Source organism: Salvelinus fontinalis, chromosome 25 (genome assembly GCF_029448725.1).
Source record: "Salvelinus fontinalis isolate EN_2023a chromosome 25, ASM2944872v1, whole genome shotgun sequence".
NCBI lineage: Eukaryota > Metazoa > Chordata > Actinopteri > Salmoniformes > Salmonidae > Salvelinus > Salvelinus fontinalis.
This window is the reverse complement of record NC_074689.1, coordinates 998,474-1,013,014: the sequence shown is the minus strand read 5'-3', so window position 1 is coordinate 1,013,014 and position 14,541 is coordinate 998,474. Positions and strand designations below refer to the sequence as shown.

The 14,541-nt window shown below is 40.7% G+C and overlaps 1 protein-coding gene across 1 annotated transcript; it reads left to right on the top strand.

The window, feature by feature from the left end:
- The first annotated feature begins 3,632 nt into the window (after positions 1–3,632).
- LOC129823356 (C-C chemokine receptor type 9-like) lies at positions 3,633–6,184 on the top strand. Its single transcript, XM_055882280.1, has 2 exons — positions 3,633–3,674; positions 4,876–6,184. Exons 1-2 carry the CDS (start codon positions 3,633–3,635, stop codon positions 5,932–5,934), a joined length of 1,101 nt encoding a protein of 366 aa, XP_055738255.1. The 3' UTR covers positions 5,935–6,184.
- Positions 6,185–14,541: the final 8,357 nt, after the last annotated feature.

Below are 14,541 nucleotides of genomic sequence, written 5' to 3'. Positions count from 1 at the left end.
GAGTCCTAGAGGTCAGACGTCAGAGTTCGGACCTAAGCAGCACAGCATGGTGACCCTATATAACAAATACACTCTGCTTCATCATATAGAATTTCATTGTGGTCATTATTGTGTTCTGGTGAATAGCAAGATGTCTGTTAGAATGTCCATAGTGCATGCAGAATGTAGATATGGTGTTTCCTTCTGTGTGATTTGAATAGTGTATGCAAGAAGCCCAATATCATTTGGTGACTGGCTTTGTCATATTTCAGTGTCAGTGTCAGTGTCAGTGTGTGTGTGTGTGTGTGTGTGTGTGTGTGTGTGTGTGTGTGTGTGTGTGTGTGTGTGTGTGTGTGTGTGTGTGTGTGTGTGTGTGTGTGTGTGTGTGTGTGTGTGTGCGTGTGCGTGTGTGTGTGGATGGGTGCATGTGTTTTCAAGCATTACTCGTGTTTAACAGAGAAGTCTGTCCCGTGGTTGCACAGGTGTTCGCAGCTACCAGGCAGGTTACAGCTCCAGTAACACTGCTTTGCCGTGTGTCAGTTGGAACTGAGGTCACCACCAGCACCTCTCTTGCCTGTCACTTTATTCAAGAGTTTTTTTCATAGGCACCCTGAAGCATCCTTAGCCCAGCTTACGGCTATGGCTGTTTCACTTTTTCCTATTTGTGGTCCAAACCGAGAAACGCAACCTGAAAGAGGAGACTGGTAGCTACTTTCAACCGCCAGCATCTCACCCCCGGGTCCTATGAGAAACCTGAGACAGAAACTGCTACATCAAGTTGGGTAGTGAAACTTTTATGAGGATTCCACACCGGTCTGCACTGTGCTCTTGTTTTACCCAGTGCCCAAATATGTGTTGAAACACAGGAGGTTAGAAAGTACTCTTCCTTACACCTACTCACAGGAAACAAACAGACGTTAAGGAACTTCCCACTTCCTTTTATGTTTCTATCATAACAGTCACTTTGGCTTTGGAAACTCAAAAGATGATAAGACATATTTATTGATTGATTGATTTTCACCAAAGAAAACAAGTGATAGACAGCCATACAGATAAGAACAATGCAATCAAAAAGCAGTGTGCAGGTGTGGTTGGAAGCCTTTAAATGAAAACCACACATGGCAAACACACACGGTATCAACAATATCAAGTTGTCAAACTCTTGACTGTTGCTGTAACCTGGAACACAGTCTGATAAAAGCATACCATCTTTAAATGAATGAAATCAAAACTATCATGACTTCCTCTTCGTTTTGATGTGTCCGTAAACAAGTCCTAGAATGCCAGGAACCTTTTGACCTTTTGATGTGTTTGCGGTGTACTGTACATGTGATTTACCGTGCCCACATTGCAAAGCAGCATTTTGTCCCTTTAAGTTCCCCTTGCCTTTCATATCTGCTCATAGTAGCTGCACTTCCTTTTCTATGGCGTCTGCTTCTTTCTCGCAATTGTAAACAAGGGTGGATATGCTTAGATGTAGTTCAATCGGGGACAGACTAACTGAATGAGTAACAGAGACGGTGTAATATGAACATTTATTAAAATAGTTTTGGGAATAGCCTCGTCTCCGAGGAATAATTGTCGGAGCCAGATGATAGGATGGCAGGTAGCCAGCCCTATGGGGGGCAACTGGCATCGAGACCCCAATGCTGGGAGAAAGGAGGTGGATGGGTGGGGAGGTGGATGAGTGTCAAACTGTTGCTGAAAAACAGCAAGTGAGAGAACATGGGTAAGTTGACATAGAAACACATCTCAAGATTTCCGCCCAATGGCTGAGACAGTGAGAGGTGATCATAGGTGAAACAGCAAGCGTGAGGAATGTACATAATTGTGCTATGATATAAGGCTATAAGGTAAATAGGTGAATGACATTCCGCATGTGGCAAATAGAAAAGAGAAGGCGAGATATGAAGCCATGATGATAATGTTTGTAAACGCTAACATATACAGGTAACTGCCAAAATAATGGAAATGCTTGAATAAATTAGGGATACAAAGTACAGTGGGAAGAACAAGTATGTGAAACCTTTGGAATTACCTGGATTTCTGTATAAATTGGTTGTCAAATTTGATCTGGTCTTCATTTAAGTCACAACAATAGACTGTCTCCTCCCCTTCATCTACACTGATTGTACATACTAGGCGGTGTCAGAGGAAGGCCTGAAAAATTGTCAAAGATTCCAGTCACCCTAGTCATAGACTGTTCTCTCTGCTACTGCACGGCAAGCGGTACCGGAGCGCCAAGTCTAGGTCCAAATGGCTCCTTAACAGCTTCTACCCCCAAGCCATAAGACTGCTGAACAATTAGTCAAATGGCCACCTGGACTATTTCCATTGCCACTATTCTCTGTTAATTATCTATGCACAGTCACTTTACCCCTACCTACATGTACAAATTACCTCGACTAACCTGTACCCAAAACACATTGACTCGGTACCAGTACCCCCTCATTATTGTTATTTTATTGTGTTACTTTTTATAATTTTTGGGACTTTAGTTTATTTAGTAAATATTTTCTTACCTCTATTTTCTTAACTGCATTACTGGTCAGTAAGCATTTCACTGTAATACCTGTTGTATTCGGGCAGATGTGACAAATATAATTTCATTTGATTGAAGCGGATTTAACAAGTGACATCAACAAGGGATCATAGCTTTCACCTCGATTCACCTGGTCAGAGCAGGCGTTAATGTTTTGTACACTTAGAGTACCATACTTACTGGATGAAGTTGAAGAAGCTAGCCATTCAGTCCGATTTACTGATTGGACTTACGTTATCAGCTACATCACTTTCATTTAGGCAACATCAGGGCATTTGACCTATTCCAGTGGATTGATTGTCAGCCCACAATGAACTTCCCCTCACCATCTCACAACACTGGTGTTGTCTTACTACCAAGTTGATCCATTTCATGCACCACTAAGTGCTTCACTTGAGCATACTGTGTTGTGAAAAATGGGCCGTGACATGAAAAGGGTTTTTAAGAGGGATGAGGGAGAATTGTTACAGCTGTATAAGACAGGTGGTGTGAGATCCAATGAAGAGCAGATTTGCCTAATAAAGCCTGCATTCAATTCTATGAGTAACTTCATATCTGGTGTCTCATAGAACAAATGCAAGTACTACTAGCTGAGTATACCACAGGTTCCCTAAAAAGAGAGACAGTTTCTCAATTGAATGCATACAAAGTCGATTCGAATTTTACACTGGTAATCTGTATGTTTGGGGGGAAAAACAGACACGAATGGCATAGGCAAAGCGATCTATCGACATGTGACATTGTGGTTAAGACGTAAAATCATAAAAGCTGGTGACGATGAGACAGGTAGCAGTATTCATCAAGGGCTAGAGGCGTCTACTCAGAGGAAGAGACACAGCATTGAAGTCTCATCACTGACTGGGTAAGTGCGTGTGACGTTGTCTTTGTCATCTTGCTAGTGAGTTTTGTTTCAGAAGTAGAGATTTTCTTTCATAATAGTGGATAGTATTATTTTGTTAACATTTTTGTTAGGTTGAAATTGTTTTAATTGTGGATCAAAGGTGATAAATTATTAAGTGTATATGTAGTAATAACTTTATTTTCACATCTATTAGGTTATTTGTGGGTTAAATAACAGATTTTTTACATTTTACTTCTTCTGACAGGTAAAATGGAGTGGCCATTATTCACTGCACTCCCAACTGATGAAACTGTAAGTATTATTTCAATCTAAATGCTTGTATTGACAATTAAAAAACAATACCATAAAATTAATTAGAGAGCAGAATCAAACATCAGAGAATGAATTCAATCCAAACATGTTGATTGTAGCCTAAAGTATCTACTGTTTGTCTTTTGAACTCCCCTACATGGACCACATAAAGTTTCACATCAACATTAATGTGGTCGGAGAGAAACACTCTTGTTAATATTTTCAACTTCACTTTAAGTACCCAAAGTACCCAAGATTCAGATCAGATTTTAGATCAGTTTTCTGGAGGGTTGCTTATCATGTTTGTAACAGTGTTTTTGTGGTCTGTTTTCGTGAGAATGTATGACTGTGGACGAGTATGTGATCTGTCTGTGTGTGTATGTTATTACAGTACACACATACTGTGCTTTTAGTTATTATTTTCCCATGATACATAAACATTCATTTAATTATACATTTTTTTCAATGTTCAGTTGATCAGATTCAGTGATACTTTTCAAGAAAAAGATCAATGAAGCTTGGAGTTTGTGAATTGAATGCTTGCTTGCCTTTAAGCTAAACACATACACACAAACTTCGCCACAGTAAAGGCTAAAACATCAGTCTAAAAATGTCCATGTGGTGTGCATGCTGTCACCGCTTCCCCCAATTTAATCGCCCTCCTACATCTGTGTGTGTTGGTGTCGACAATGAGTGCCGTGTCGTTGACGTGCATCATGAACCTGAGCCCCTCTGGTAGCCCCTGTTGAACGTTATCCTGCCATCTCTCAGCCTCTCCATCTCATACAGGAGGAAGTGGTGTAGTGGTGAGGTTTCTCCTGTGGAGACAGTGAGACACGTCACCTGCATCTGAGAGCAGCCAGAGTAGCATCTGGTTTAGATAGAATGTCACTACCACCAGATCTTGGTGTCACCTTGCTGTGCTCCACTGAATCCACAGTGTTATGGAACCCTGTTGTGTAGGCAGATGGTTTGGGGGAACAGACAGGAAGTCAACCACCGTAGACAGGAAGTGATGACAAAAAAGAGGAAAATAATAGTTCAATTCAAATAATAGTTCAATTAAAAGTAGGCTAAATTGAAATCTGTCTGTCTTTAAACTGTTATCAAAGACACAGTGACAAAATAAATGATTAGGGACACCTGTTACACAAATTCAGAGTAAAAGTCTCCCATTAAAGAATGCTTGTTTGTATTACAGCTTTCTGGAGATTGCACAGACGACTATGGGACCTTCACTGAGACCCCAGGGGGGCTATGTGACAAGAGCTGGGTGAGAGAGTTTCGGGGTCTCTACGAACCCCCGCTGTTCTGGCTCATCTTCGTCTTGGGCGCTGTGGGCAACCTGATGGTGGTCTTCATCTTTACCACGGTGCGCCACCGCCTCAAGACCATGACGGACGTCTACCTACTCAACCTGGCTGTGGCCGACCTTCTCTTCCTGGGCACGCTGCCTTTCTGGGCCGCCGACGCCACCAAGGGCTGGATGTTCGGCCTGAGCCTCTGTAAGCTCCTCTCGGCCATCTACAAGATCAACTTTTTCAGCAGCATGCTGCTGCTCACATGTATCAGCGTGGACCGCTATGTGGCTATCGTCCAGGTTACCAAGGCCCACAACCAGAAGAACAAGAGGCTGTCTGTCAGCAAGCTGACCTGCCTAGCTGTCTGGATCATCTCAGGCCTCCTGGCCCTGCCTGAGTTAATCTTCGCCCAAGTCAAGCCTGACCGTAGGGGGAATTCCTTCTGTGTCTTGGTCTACCCAAACAACCTCTTCAATCGCACCAAGATCCTGGTGCTCGTTCTGCAGATCTGTGTGGGTTTTTGCCTGCCGCTGCTGGTCATGGTGCTGTGCTACTCTGTCATCATCCGCACCCTGCTGCAGGCCAAGAGCTTCGAGAAGCACAAGGCGCTCAGGGTCATCTTCGCTGTGGTGGCTGTGTTTGTCCTCTCCCAGCTCCCGTACAATGGGCTACTGGTGGTCGACGCCACACAGGCCGCCGACACCACCATCACGGACTGTGCTGTATTGGAACATTTCGACGTCGCTGGTCAAATCGCCAAGAGTCTGGCGTACACCCACGCCTGCATTAACCCCTTCCTGTACGTGTTCATTGGCGTTCGCTTCCAGAAGGATCTGCTGAGGCTGCTGAAGCTGTGCACCTGCGGCCTGAGCCAAGGAGGTGTCAGTAAGCTGCAGGCCGTCCCCAAACGCCCTTCTGTCATGTCTGACACTGAGACTACCTGTGCCCTCGTCTTGTAATCGTGCCCACTGAAGCCACACACACATTCAACATCACCTCAGATCATATCATTTCATTGGTAAACACCTCATCATTCCACGCCTTTCTTCTTCCATGATATCATATGCTGCTAGAGGACACTCCCAGCTGTTGCATCCTGAGTACATTGATATTTTACAGGTATAGAAATTAATTGTTGTTTACATTTAACTCGTCAAGAAACATTTAACTCGTCAAGAATCAAGAAACATGCAATACATGAAAAGCATACCATTCTCTAAGACATTGTATTAAAGTGTAAATTATTGTATATATACTGAACAAAAAATAAACGCAACATTCAACAATATCAACGATTTTGCTGAGTTAGTCAGGAAATCAGTTGAAATAAATTCATTGGGCCCTAATCTATGGATTTCACATCCTCCTATGTAGCAGTGGCCCTGGTCTTACCATGACTGTTTTAATATGATCTCTATTTGCAGACTTAGTGCTTAGTAAAATCCTAATTTTGTGTGTATTTTTATAATTGTTTAACAAATTTGAATAACATTTACAAAACCCAATTTCTCAGAATGACTCATCTTGGGCTTTATCATCACAACTTTTTTTTCCCAGAGTACAATGAGGTCACTTGAGTAAGTGTGAAGCACTCTCTATCTAACCTTTTAAGGTAGCAAGATTAGAATAAACAGCAAGAACAAAGTCTTAATGAAGGAATGCAATGCAATGCTTTGAGCCACAAGAGCAGCATTCACTTAAGGTCATCTACTTTGTGTGAGAAATTAGCATGCTGTGGCTTGTTGCATTCACAACACTTTCACTATGACTGCAGCCTAAGACTATTCTTAGGTGGCTCTTCAAACATCATTGACTCTATGTTGGTTTGGGAATGACTTGAAAGTGTCCCATTTAAGACTGGTATGTGAAAAGTTTGCACTCAATGCACTATTTCACCTCTGAACACTGGTGACTCGGTACCTTTGGTTCAGACAGGGTGAAAGTAGCATGCCGTGAAATTTGATGATTGAGAATTTGATCGTGACAAGAAGCCTTGTCTGCTGTTTTGTTGAGTTGCAGTCTGATGACCTAAATTCGGGTTGTGAGCAGGTGAAGTGTAGTATGAAATCGAATTGCAATTTTAGTATCATTTACACATTACACTAGCTTCAGATTTTAATCACCGTTGGTAGCATCAAAACACTTGTCTTTGAAGATGTCACCAGCCTACATTACATCAGTACATGGAGTTGAAGTCGGAGGTTTACATGCACTTAGGTTGGAGTCATGAAAACTCGTTTTTCAACCACTCAACGAATTTCTTGTTAACAAACTATAGTTTTGGCAAGTCGGTTAGGACATCTACTTTGTGCATGACACAAGTAACTTTTACAACAATTGTTTACAGACAGATTATTTCACTTATAATTCACTTTATCACAATTTCCAGTGGTTGGGAAGTTTACATACACTAAGTTGACTGTGCCTTTTAAACAGCTTGGAAAATTCCAGAAAATTATGTCATGGCTTTAGAAGCTTCTGATAGGCTAATTGACATCATTTGAGTCAATTGGTATTGTACCTGTGGATATATTTCAAGGCCTACCTTCAAACTCAGCCCCTCTTTGCTTGACATCATGGGAAAATCAAAAGAAATCAGCCAAGACCTCAGAAAAAGAATTGTAGACATCCACAAGTCTGGTTCATCCTTGGGAGCAATTTCCAAATGCCTGAAGGTACCACTTCATCTGTACAAACAATAATACACAAGTATAAACACCATGGGACCACGCAGCTGTCAAAGCACTCAGGAAGGAAATGCCTTCTGTCTCCTAGAGATTAATGTATTTTGGTGCGAAAAGTGCAAATCAATCCCAGAACAACAGCAAAAGAACTTGTGAAGATGCTGGACGAAACAGTTACAAAGTATCTATATCCACAGTATAACGAGTCCTATATTGACATAACCTGAAAGGCCGCTCAGCAAGGATGAAGCCACTGCTTCAAAACCGCCATAAAAAAGCCAGACTACGGTTTGCAACTGCATATGGGGACAAAGATCGTACTTTTTGGAAAAATGTCCTCTGGTCTGATGAAACAAATATAGAACCGTTTGGCCGTAATGACCATCGTTATGTTTGGAGGAAAAAGGGGGATGCTTGCAAGCCGAAGAACACCATCCCAACCGTGAAGCACGGGGGTGGCAGCATCATGTTGTGTAGGTTCTTTGCTGCAGGAGGGACTGGTGCACTTCACAAAATAGATGACATCATGAGGTAGGAAAATTATGTGGGTATATTGAAGCAACATCTCAAGACATCAGTCAGGAAGTTAAAGCTTGGTCGCAAATGGGTCTTCCAAATGGAAAAGGACCCCAAGCATACTTCCAAAGTTGTGGCAAAATGGCTTAAGGACAACAAAATCAAGGTTGGGGTGGCCATCACAAAGCCCTGACCTCAATCCTATAGAAAATTTGTGGGCAGAACTGACAAAGCTTGTGCGAGCAAGGAGGCCTAAAAACCTGACTCAGTTACACCAGCTCGGGCAGGAGGAATGGGCCAAAATTCACCCAACTTATTGTGGGAAGCTTGTGGAAGGCTACCCGAAACGTTTGACCCAAGTTAAACAATTTAAAGGCAGTGCAACCAAATACTAATTGAGTGTATGTAAACTTCTGACCCACTGGGAATGTGATGAAATAAATAAAAGCTGAAAGAAATTATTATCTCTACTATTATTCTGACATTTCACATTCTTAAAATAAAGTGGTGATCCTAACTGACCTAAGACAGGTTTTTTTTACTGGGATTAAATGTCAGGAATTGTGAAAAACTGAGTTTAAATGTATTTGCCTAAAGTGTATGTAAACTTCAGACTTGGTGTGCCTTAATACTCGTTATCGAGCCAATATTCTCCACCCAACAGGCCCTGTCAGCATCTCAACCCTAACCAGCCACAAGCAGAATAGACACAGATATCCCATCTGATCCAGTGCTAGGCAGACATGGGAGTGTTTTTCTATATTTGGCCATGCTGCAAAAACCATGGGAACATCAAAGACCTGTAATGGTGGCCAGTTACTGGTAAGGCCCTCTTATCTCTTCACTCCGGAGTGCAACTGGAGATCGTGAAGCAGGGTGAGCCATACTGTAGGCTGTCTGCCCGTTGCATCATCTCAGTTCCATAACTCCCCCTTAGATGCACTCAACCTGCTGCTATCAAAGCATTTGTCTTAAATCAGGCTGAATAGCAAGTAAACTGTAAACTGAGATTGACTGAAGTTGGGGTTGGCATGGGTGCACGCCATAGAGTTCCATCCCTCTGGGCACACACTGGTTGAATCAACATTGTTTCAACATAATTTGTCAACATTGAGACGTGGCATCATCGTGGAAAATACATTTGATTTGAAAAATGTAATCAACCAGTACTGTTTTCATTTAATTTCAACCTGTGGTGTAAACATAGACATTAGGGTAAAACTTCTACTTAAATACATTGACTTAACCTGACTGACAGGTTGTTGCATCAATCTCATTTCAACATAATCATCAGAACTATGTACATGTTGAAATTGTGTTCATCATATCATGTCAAGTTGTACTGCAAAGAGGGTTTCTCCATTGTATTGGAGCTATGAAATTCTACAAAGTGTGATTTTGTGACAAGAAACGTTTTATTGTGTGCTCACTTGAGAATGTGTTCTATTTGAAACTCATTAAAGATACCCTAATAGAAAATGACTCAAGTAAAAGTGAAAGTCACCCAGTAAAATACTACTTGAGTAAAAGTCTACAAGTATTTGGTTTTAAATGTACTTAAGTGTCAAAAGTAAAAGTATAAATCATTGAGAATTCCTTATATTAAGCAAACCAGATGACACGATGTTCTTGTTTTTTAAATTTACACATAGCCAGGTGCACAGTTCAACACTCAGATTAAATTAGCAAACAAAGCATTTGTGTTTAGTGAGTCCACCAGATCAAAGGCAGTAGGGATAACCAGGGATGTTCTCTTGATAAGTGTGTGATTTAGACAAATTTCCTGTGCTGCTAAGCATTCAAAATGTAATGAGTACTTTTGGGTGTCGGAAAATGAAAGAAGTAAAACGTACATTATTTTCTTTAGGAATGTAGTGGAGTAAAAGTAAAAGTTGTCAAAAATATAAATAGTAAAATAAAGTACAGGAACCCCAGAAAATGACTTAAGTAGCACTTTATTAATTTCTTGTCAATAGGGGGGCGCTGTTTTCACTTTGGAAAAAATCGTGCCCAAATTAAACGGCCTCGTACTCTATTCTAGATCATACAATATGCATATTATTATTACTATTGGATAGAAAACACTCTCAAGTTTCTAAAACAGTTTGAATTATATCTGTGAGTAAAACAGAACTCATTTGGCAGCAAACTTCCATATAGAAAACGAGGCTCTGTTTCAGGGCCTGCCTATTCAACTGGCTTTTATTTATCGATATATATGCACTTCATACGCCTTCCACTAGATGTCAACAGGCAGTGGAAGGTGGAATGGGGTGTCTAGCTTGATCTGAGGTCGAACAAGAGCTTTTGGAGTGACAGGTCTGCCATTTTGTCAGTTTTCCAAAGCGCGCGAAGGAGCTCCACATTGTCTTCTGAAAAGCGTTCGTTATACACGGCGAATATCTCCGGCTCTGATTTTATTTGATACATATTAGAAAAACATCATAAAGTAGTTTTTTTCAACCGAGTTTTATCAGTTTATTCAACGTTTATTGGGACTTTTGGAGTTTTCCGTTCTTTGCGCCAAGAGAGGATGGGAATGTTAGCAACCTTGGCTAGCATTGTGGCGCGAATTCGACAGATGAAATGGACATTCTAAAACCAAACAACGATTTATTCTGGACCAAGGACTCCTTGTACAACATTCTGATGGAAGCTCAGCAAAAGTAAGAGTACATTTATGATGTTATTTCGTATTTCTGTGGAATATGTAGAATCCAATAGGGCGGAGAATATGTGAGCGCTGTCTCACAATAATGTATTTTGTATGTTGTAGTAAAGTTATTTAAAAAAATCTAACACAGCGGTTGCATTAAGAACCAGTGTATCTTTCATTTGTCATACAACAAGTATTTTTATGTAAAGTTTATGATGAGTTCTTTGGTCAGATTAGGTGAGTGTCCAAAATATCTCCGGACATTCTGGGAAAATGTTGCTACGTATTCACAATGTATAACCACGATTTGCAGCTCTAAATATGCACATTTTTGAACAAAACATAAATGTATTGTATAACTTGATGTTATAACACTGCCATCTGATGAAGTTGTCCAAAGGTTAGTGATTAATTTTATATTTATTGCTGTTTTTTGCAAAAGCTACCTTTGCGGTGAATAAATGCGGTTGTGTGTTTGGCTATTGTGGTAAGCTAATATAATTCTATATTGTGTTTTCGCTGTAAAACACTTAAAAAATCGGAAATATTGGCTGGATTCACAAGCTGTACACCATGTATTTTTCATAAATGTTTTATGATGAGTATTTATGTATTTCACGTTGCTCTCTGTAATTATTCTGGCTGCTTTGATGCTATTTTTGATGGTGGCTGCAATGTAAAACTATGATTTATACCTCAAATATGCACATTTTCGAACAAAACATAAATGTATTGTATAACATGTTATAAGACTGTCATCTGATGAAGTTGTTTCTTGGTTAGTGACTAATTATATCTCTATTTTGTCGGTTTTGTGAAACCTACCTATGCAGTGGAAACATGGTGAAAATATGCGGTTGTGTGTTTGGCTATTGTGGTTAGCTAATATAAATACAGATTGTATTTTCGCTGTAAAACATTTTAAAAATCGGAAATGATGGCTGGATTCACAAGATGTTTATCTTTCATTTTCTGTATTGAACTTGTGATTTCATGAAAATTATATTATATGATATCCCTGTCCCGTTAGGCTAGGCTAGGCTATGCTAGTCAGCTTTTTTGATGAGGAGGATCCCGGATCCGGGATGGGTATCAGTGAAAGGTTAACTACTTCACCACCATGGCCTATTTATTGCCTTACCTCTCTTATCCTACCTCATTTGCACATGCTGTATATAGGTTTTTCTACTGTATTATTGACTGTATGTTTGTTTATTCCATGTGTAACTCTGTGTTGTTGTATGTGTCGAACTGCTTTGCTTTATCTTGGCCAGGTCGCAGTTGCAAATGAGAACTTGTTCTCAACTAGCCTACCTGGTTAAATAAAGGTGAAATAAAAGACATAAAAAAATCTTGAGATGTGACCTTGAAATGGTCATAAGTTACCTTACCTTGTTACATGGCATCCCTTGAGAGGGCAAGAATGAGATGTATGTTAGGGGAAGTGCAATATTATCATAAGGAGATGCATAATTGGAATATGGAAGAGGAATGGAGGGAAAAAGAGAGGCAGATGAGGTTAAAAGAAGAGAGGGAGGAAGAGGGGGGAGCTTGAATCGTTTAAAGATGGCAGAAAAAAGGGAGATGGTTTGTCGAAGGAGAATTGTAAAAAGTGTAAGCAGAGTGAGCCGTTCGCCGGATTGAAGACAGGAGGAGAAATGCAAGTGAATGAGGGCGAATTATCAGAGGTGGCAGGTGTGGTGAGGTTCTTGTAGCCTGAGGCTTGCACTGATGGTCAGGATAAAGATGTGATGGAAGGGGTGACATTTTTGGAGAAAGTAGACCCCTGCTGAATCCATTTGTGTTTTCAGGATGGGTGAAAACGGAGCTGGTTACTGTGGAATCGGTGAAGGTAACCCAAAGTTGTCTTGTGATAGTTGTTTGTGTTTCTGCTGGTCAGAGGGAGCAGGTGCTCCACGCCAAACAAATGGGGACAAGAGCTGTGACTTGTTTTGCTCTCAGGAAAGGGGCGCCATTGAAAGGAGTGATTACTTGGGTAGCGGTAAATGTGAAAGTGAACCAACTGAAGAGGAAGATTCCCGGTGTTTGGGATGCTCGTTGATTGGTGCGACGCAGACAGGGTGGCGAGAGTGGTGAAACAGAAGAGTCATTGTCTATTCTTTTGAGTGTTGATGTTGTGTCTTTGTCCGACAAAGTGATGTTAGAATATTTCAGTTATCCCATACAAGCTTTTGTGCCAAATACATTATGTTGTTACAGATGTCAAGCTCATGGGCATGTTTGTTAGCAGTGTGTAGAAGGGAGGTTGCTAGGTGTGAGACAAAGGAATGTATAGTATTTGGGAAAGAAGCGGTTTGTGTTAATTGTAGGGCTGCCCATGGGGCTGGGGATCGGAAATGTCCGGTGCGAGAGAGGCAAGTTGAGCTTACCATGGTTACAGTTTGGACACACCTACTCATTCAAGGGTTTTTCTTTTTTTTACTATTTTCTATATTGTAGAATAATACTACTGCAGAGTGAAGAAAAAGCAGCCAACAAGTGCTCAGCATATGCGAGAACTCCTTCAAGACTGTTGGAAAAGCATTCCATGCCAAGGGTGTGCAAAGCTGTCGTCAAGGCAAAGGGTGGATACTTTGAAGAATCTCAAATATAAAATAGTTTTAGATTTGTTTAACTCTTTTTTGGTTACTAGATGATTCCATATGTGTTATTTCATAGTTTTGATGTATTCCCTATTATTCTGCAATAATAGTGAAAATAAAGAAAAACCCTTGAATGAGTAGGATTGTCCAAACTTTTGACTGGTACTATATGCTTCAGTAAAATTGGCTTTTTAATGTTCATAGCAATGGTTATCAACTGTACCGCATGGATGGAATGTAAGTCGCACAAAATGGATGTTGTTGTGACAGCTGCAGAGAAGCATTTGGGTGTACAATATTTGACGTCAGAAGAGTTACAGGGTGGGTAAAAGTATGTTCTCATTCATTTAAATCTATTTAATTTGAGGACTTTCTTTGTTTGGTAGATAATATTCCTGTGTTTGTTAATTATGTGCTTTCCTAGCCATGTTTGAAATATTAGCACATGTTCATTTATCCTTTCTATAGACCTTGATGTGTTTAGTTATTTGTGCTTTTGTGTTTTTCATGCCTTGTTCCATCTTCAGTAATGGTCAAGTGAGAAAGATGGCCCTAGTTTTCTGATAGACAAGACACTCAACTGCAAAGCTGTCACAACCACACCGACATCCCTTTCAATATTTTTCTCGTAATAATTAAAGTTCACAAGGAATTTGCTTCACTAATGTTCTACTACTACTTATTGTTCACTTGAATTCTTCACGTCAGAACTTTGAGGAGAACGTCACAACATTAGGAGAACATGAGGGCCTCTAATCGTAACAAACATTTGAGAACTTTCATTCTGTGTGAAAGGAGAGGACTGTATCTGCCACATAGAGAATGATAGATGCCTCTAGTGGACAAAAGGCTGTGGGCAGCACTGTTGAGGGCGGGACTTTCAACTTTATTGGGTGATCCCTCCTGGTGACCCTGTAGGAGTCATGTCCAACCGGGTCATCGGGAGGGATCAGCCAATCGTGAAGAAGAAAATGGACTACTTCAAAATGCTGTCACAGACGCTATAATGGCACAGAAAGATGAGTTCTCTATCTATCTCTGTGATATGGCACAAGCTGGAATAACTAGCGTTGCTAAGGATACCTCTGACTTTAGTCTGTGGTGTGA

What these genes read in the sequence shown, in the direction of transcription:
- LOC129823356 (XM_055882280.1), top strand. Translation starts at nt 3,633, where the DNA reads ATGGAGTGGCCATTATTCACTGCACTCCCAACTGATGAAACT. An exon ending in CACTCCCAACTGATGAAACT is followed by an intron (nt 3,675 to 4,875) that starts GTAAGTATTATT and finishes TTTGTATTACAG; the next exon opens with CTTTCTGGAGATTGCACAGA.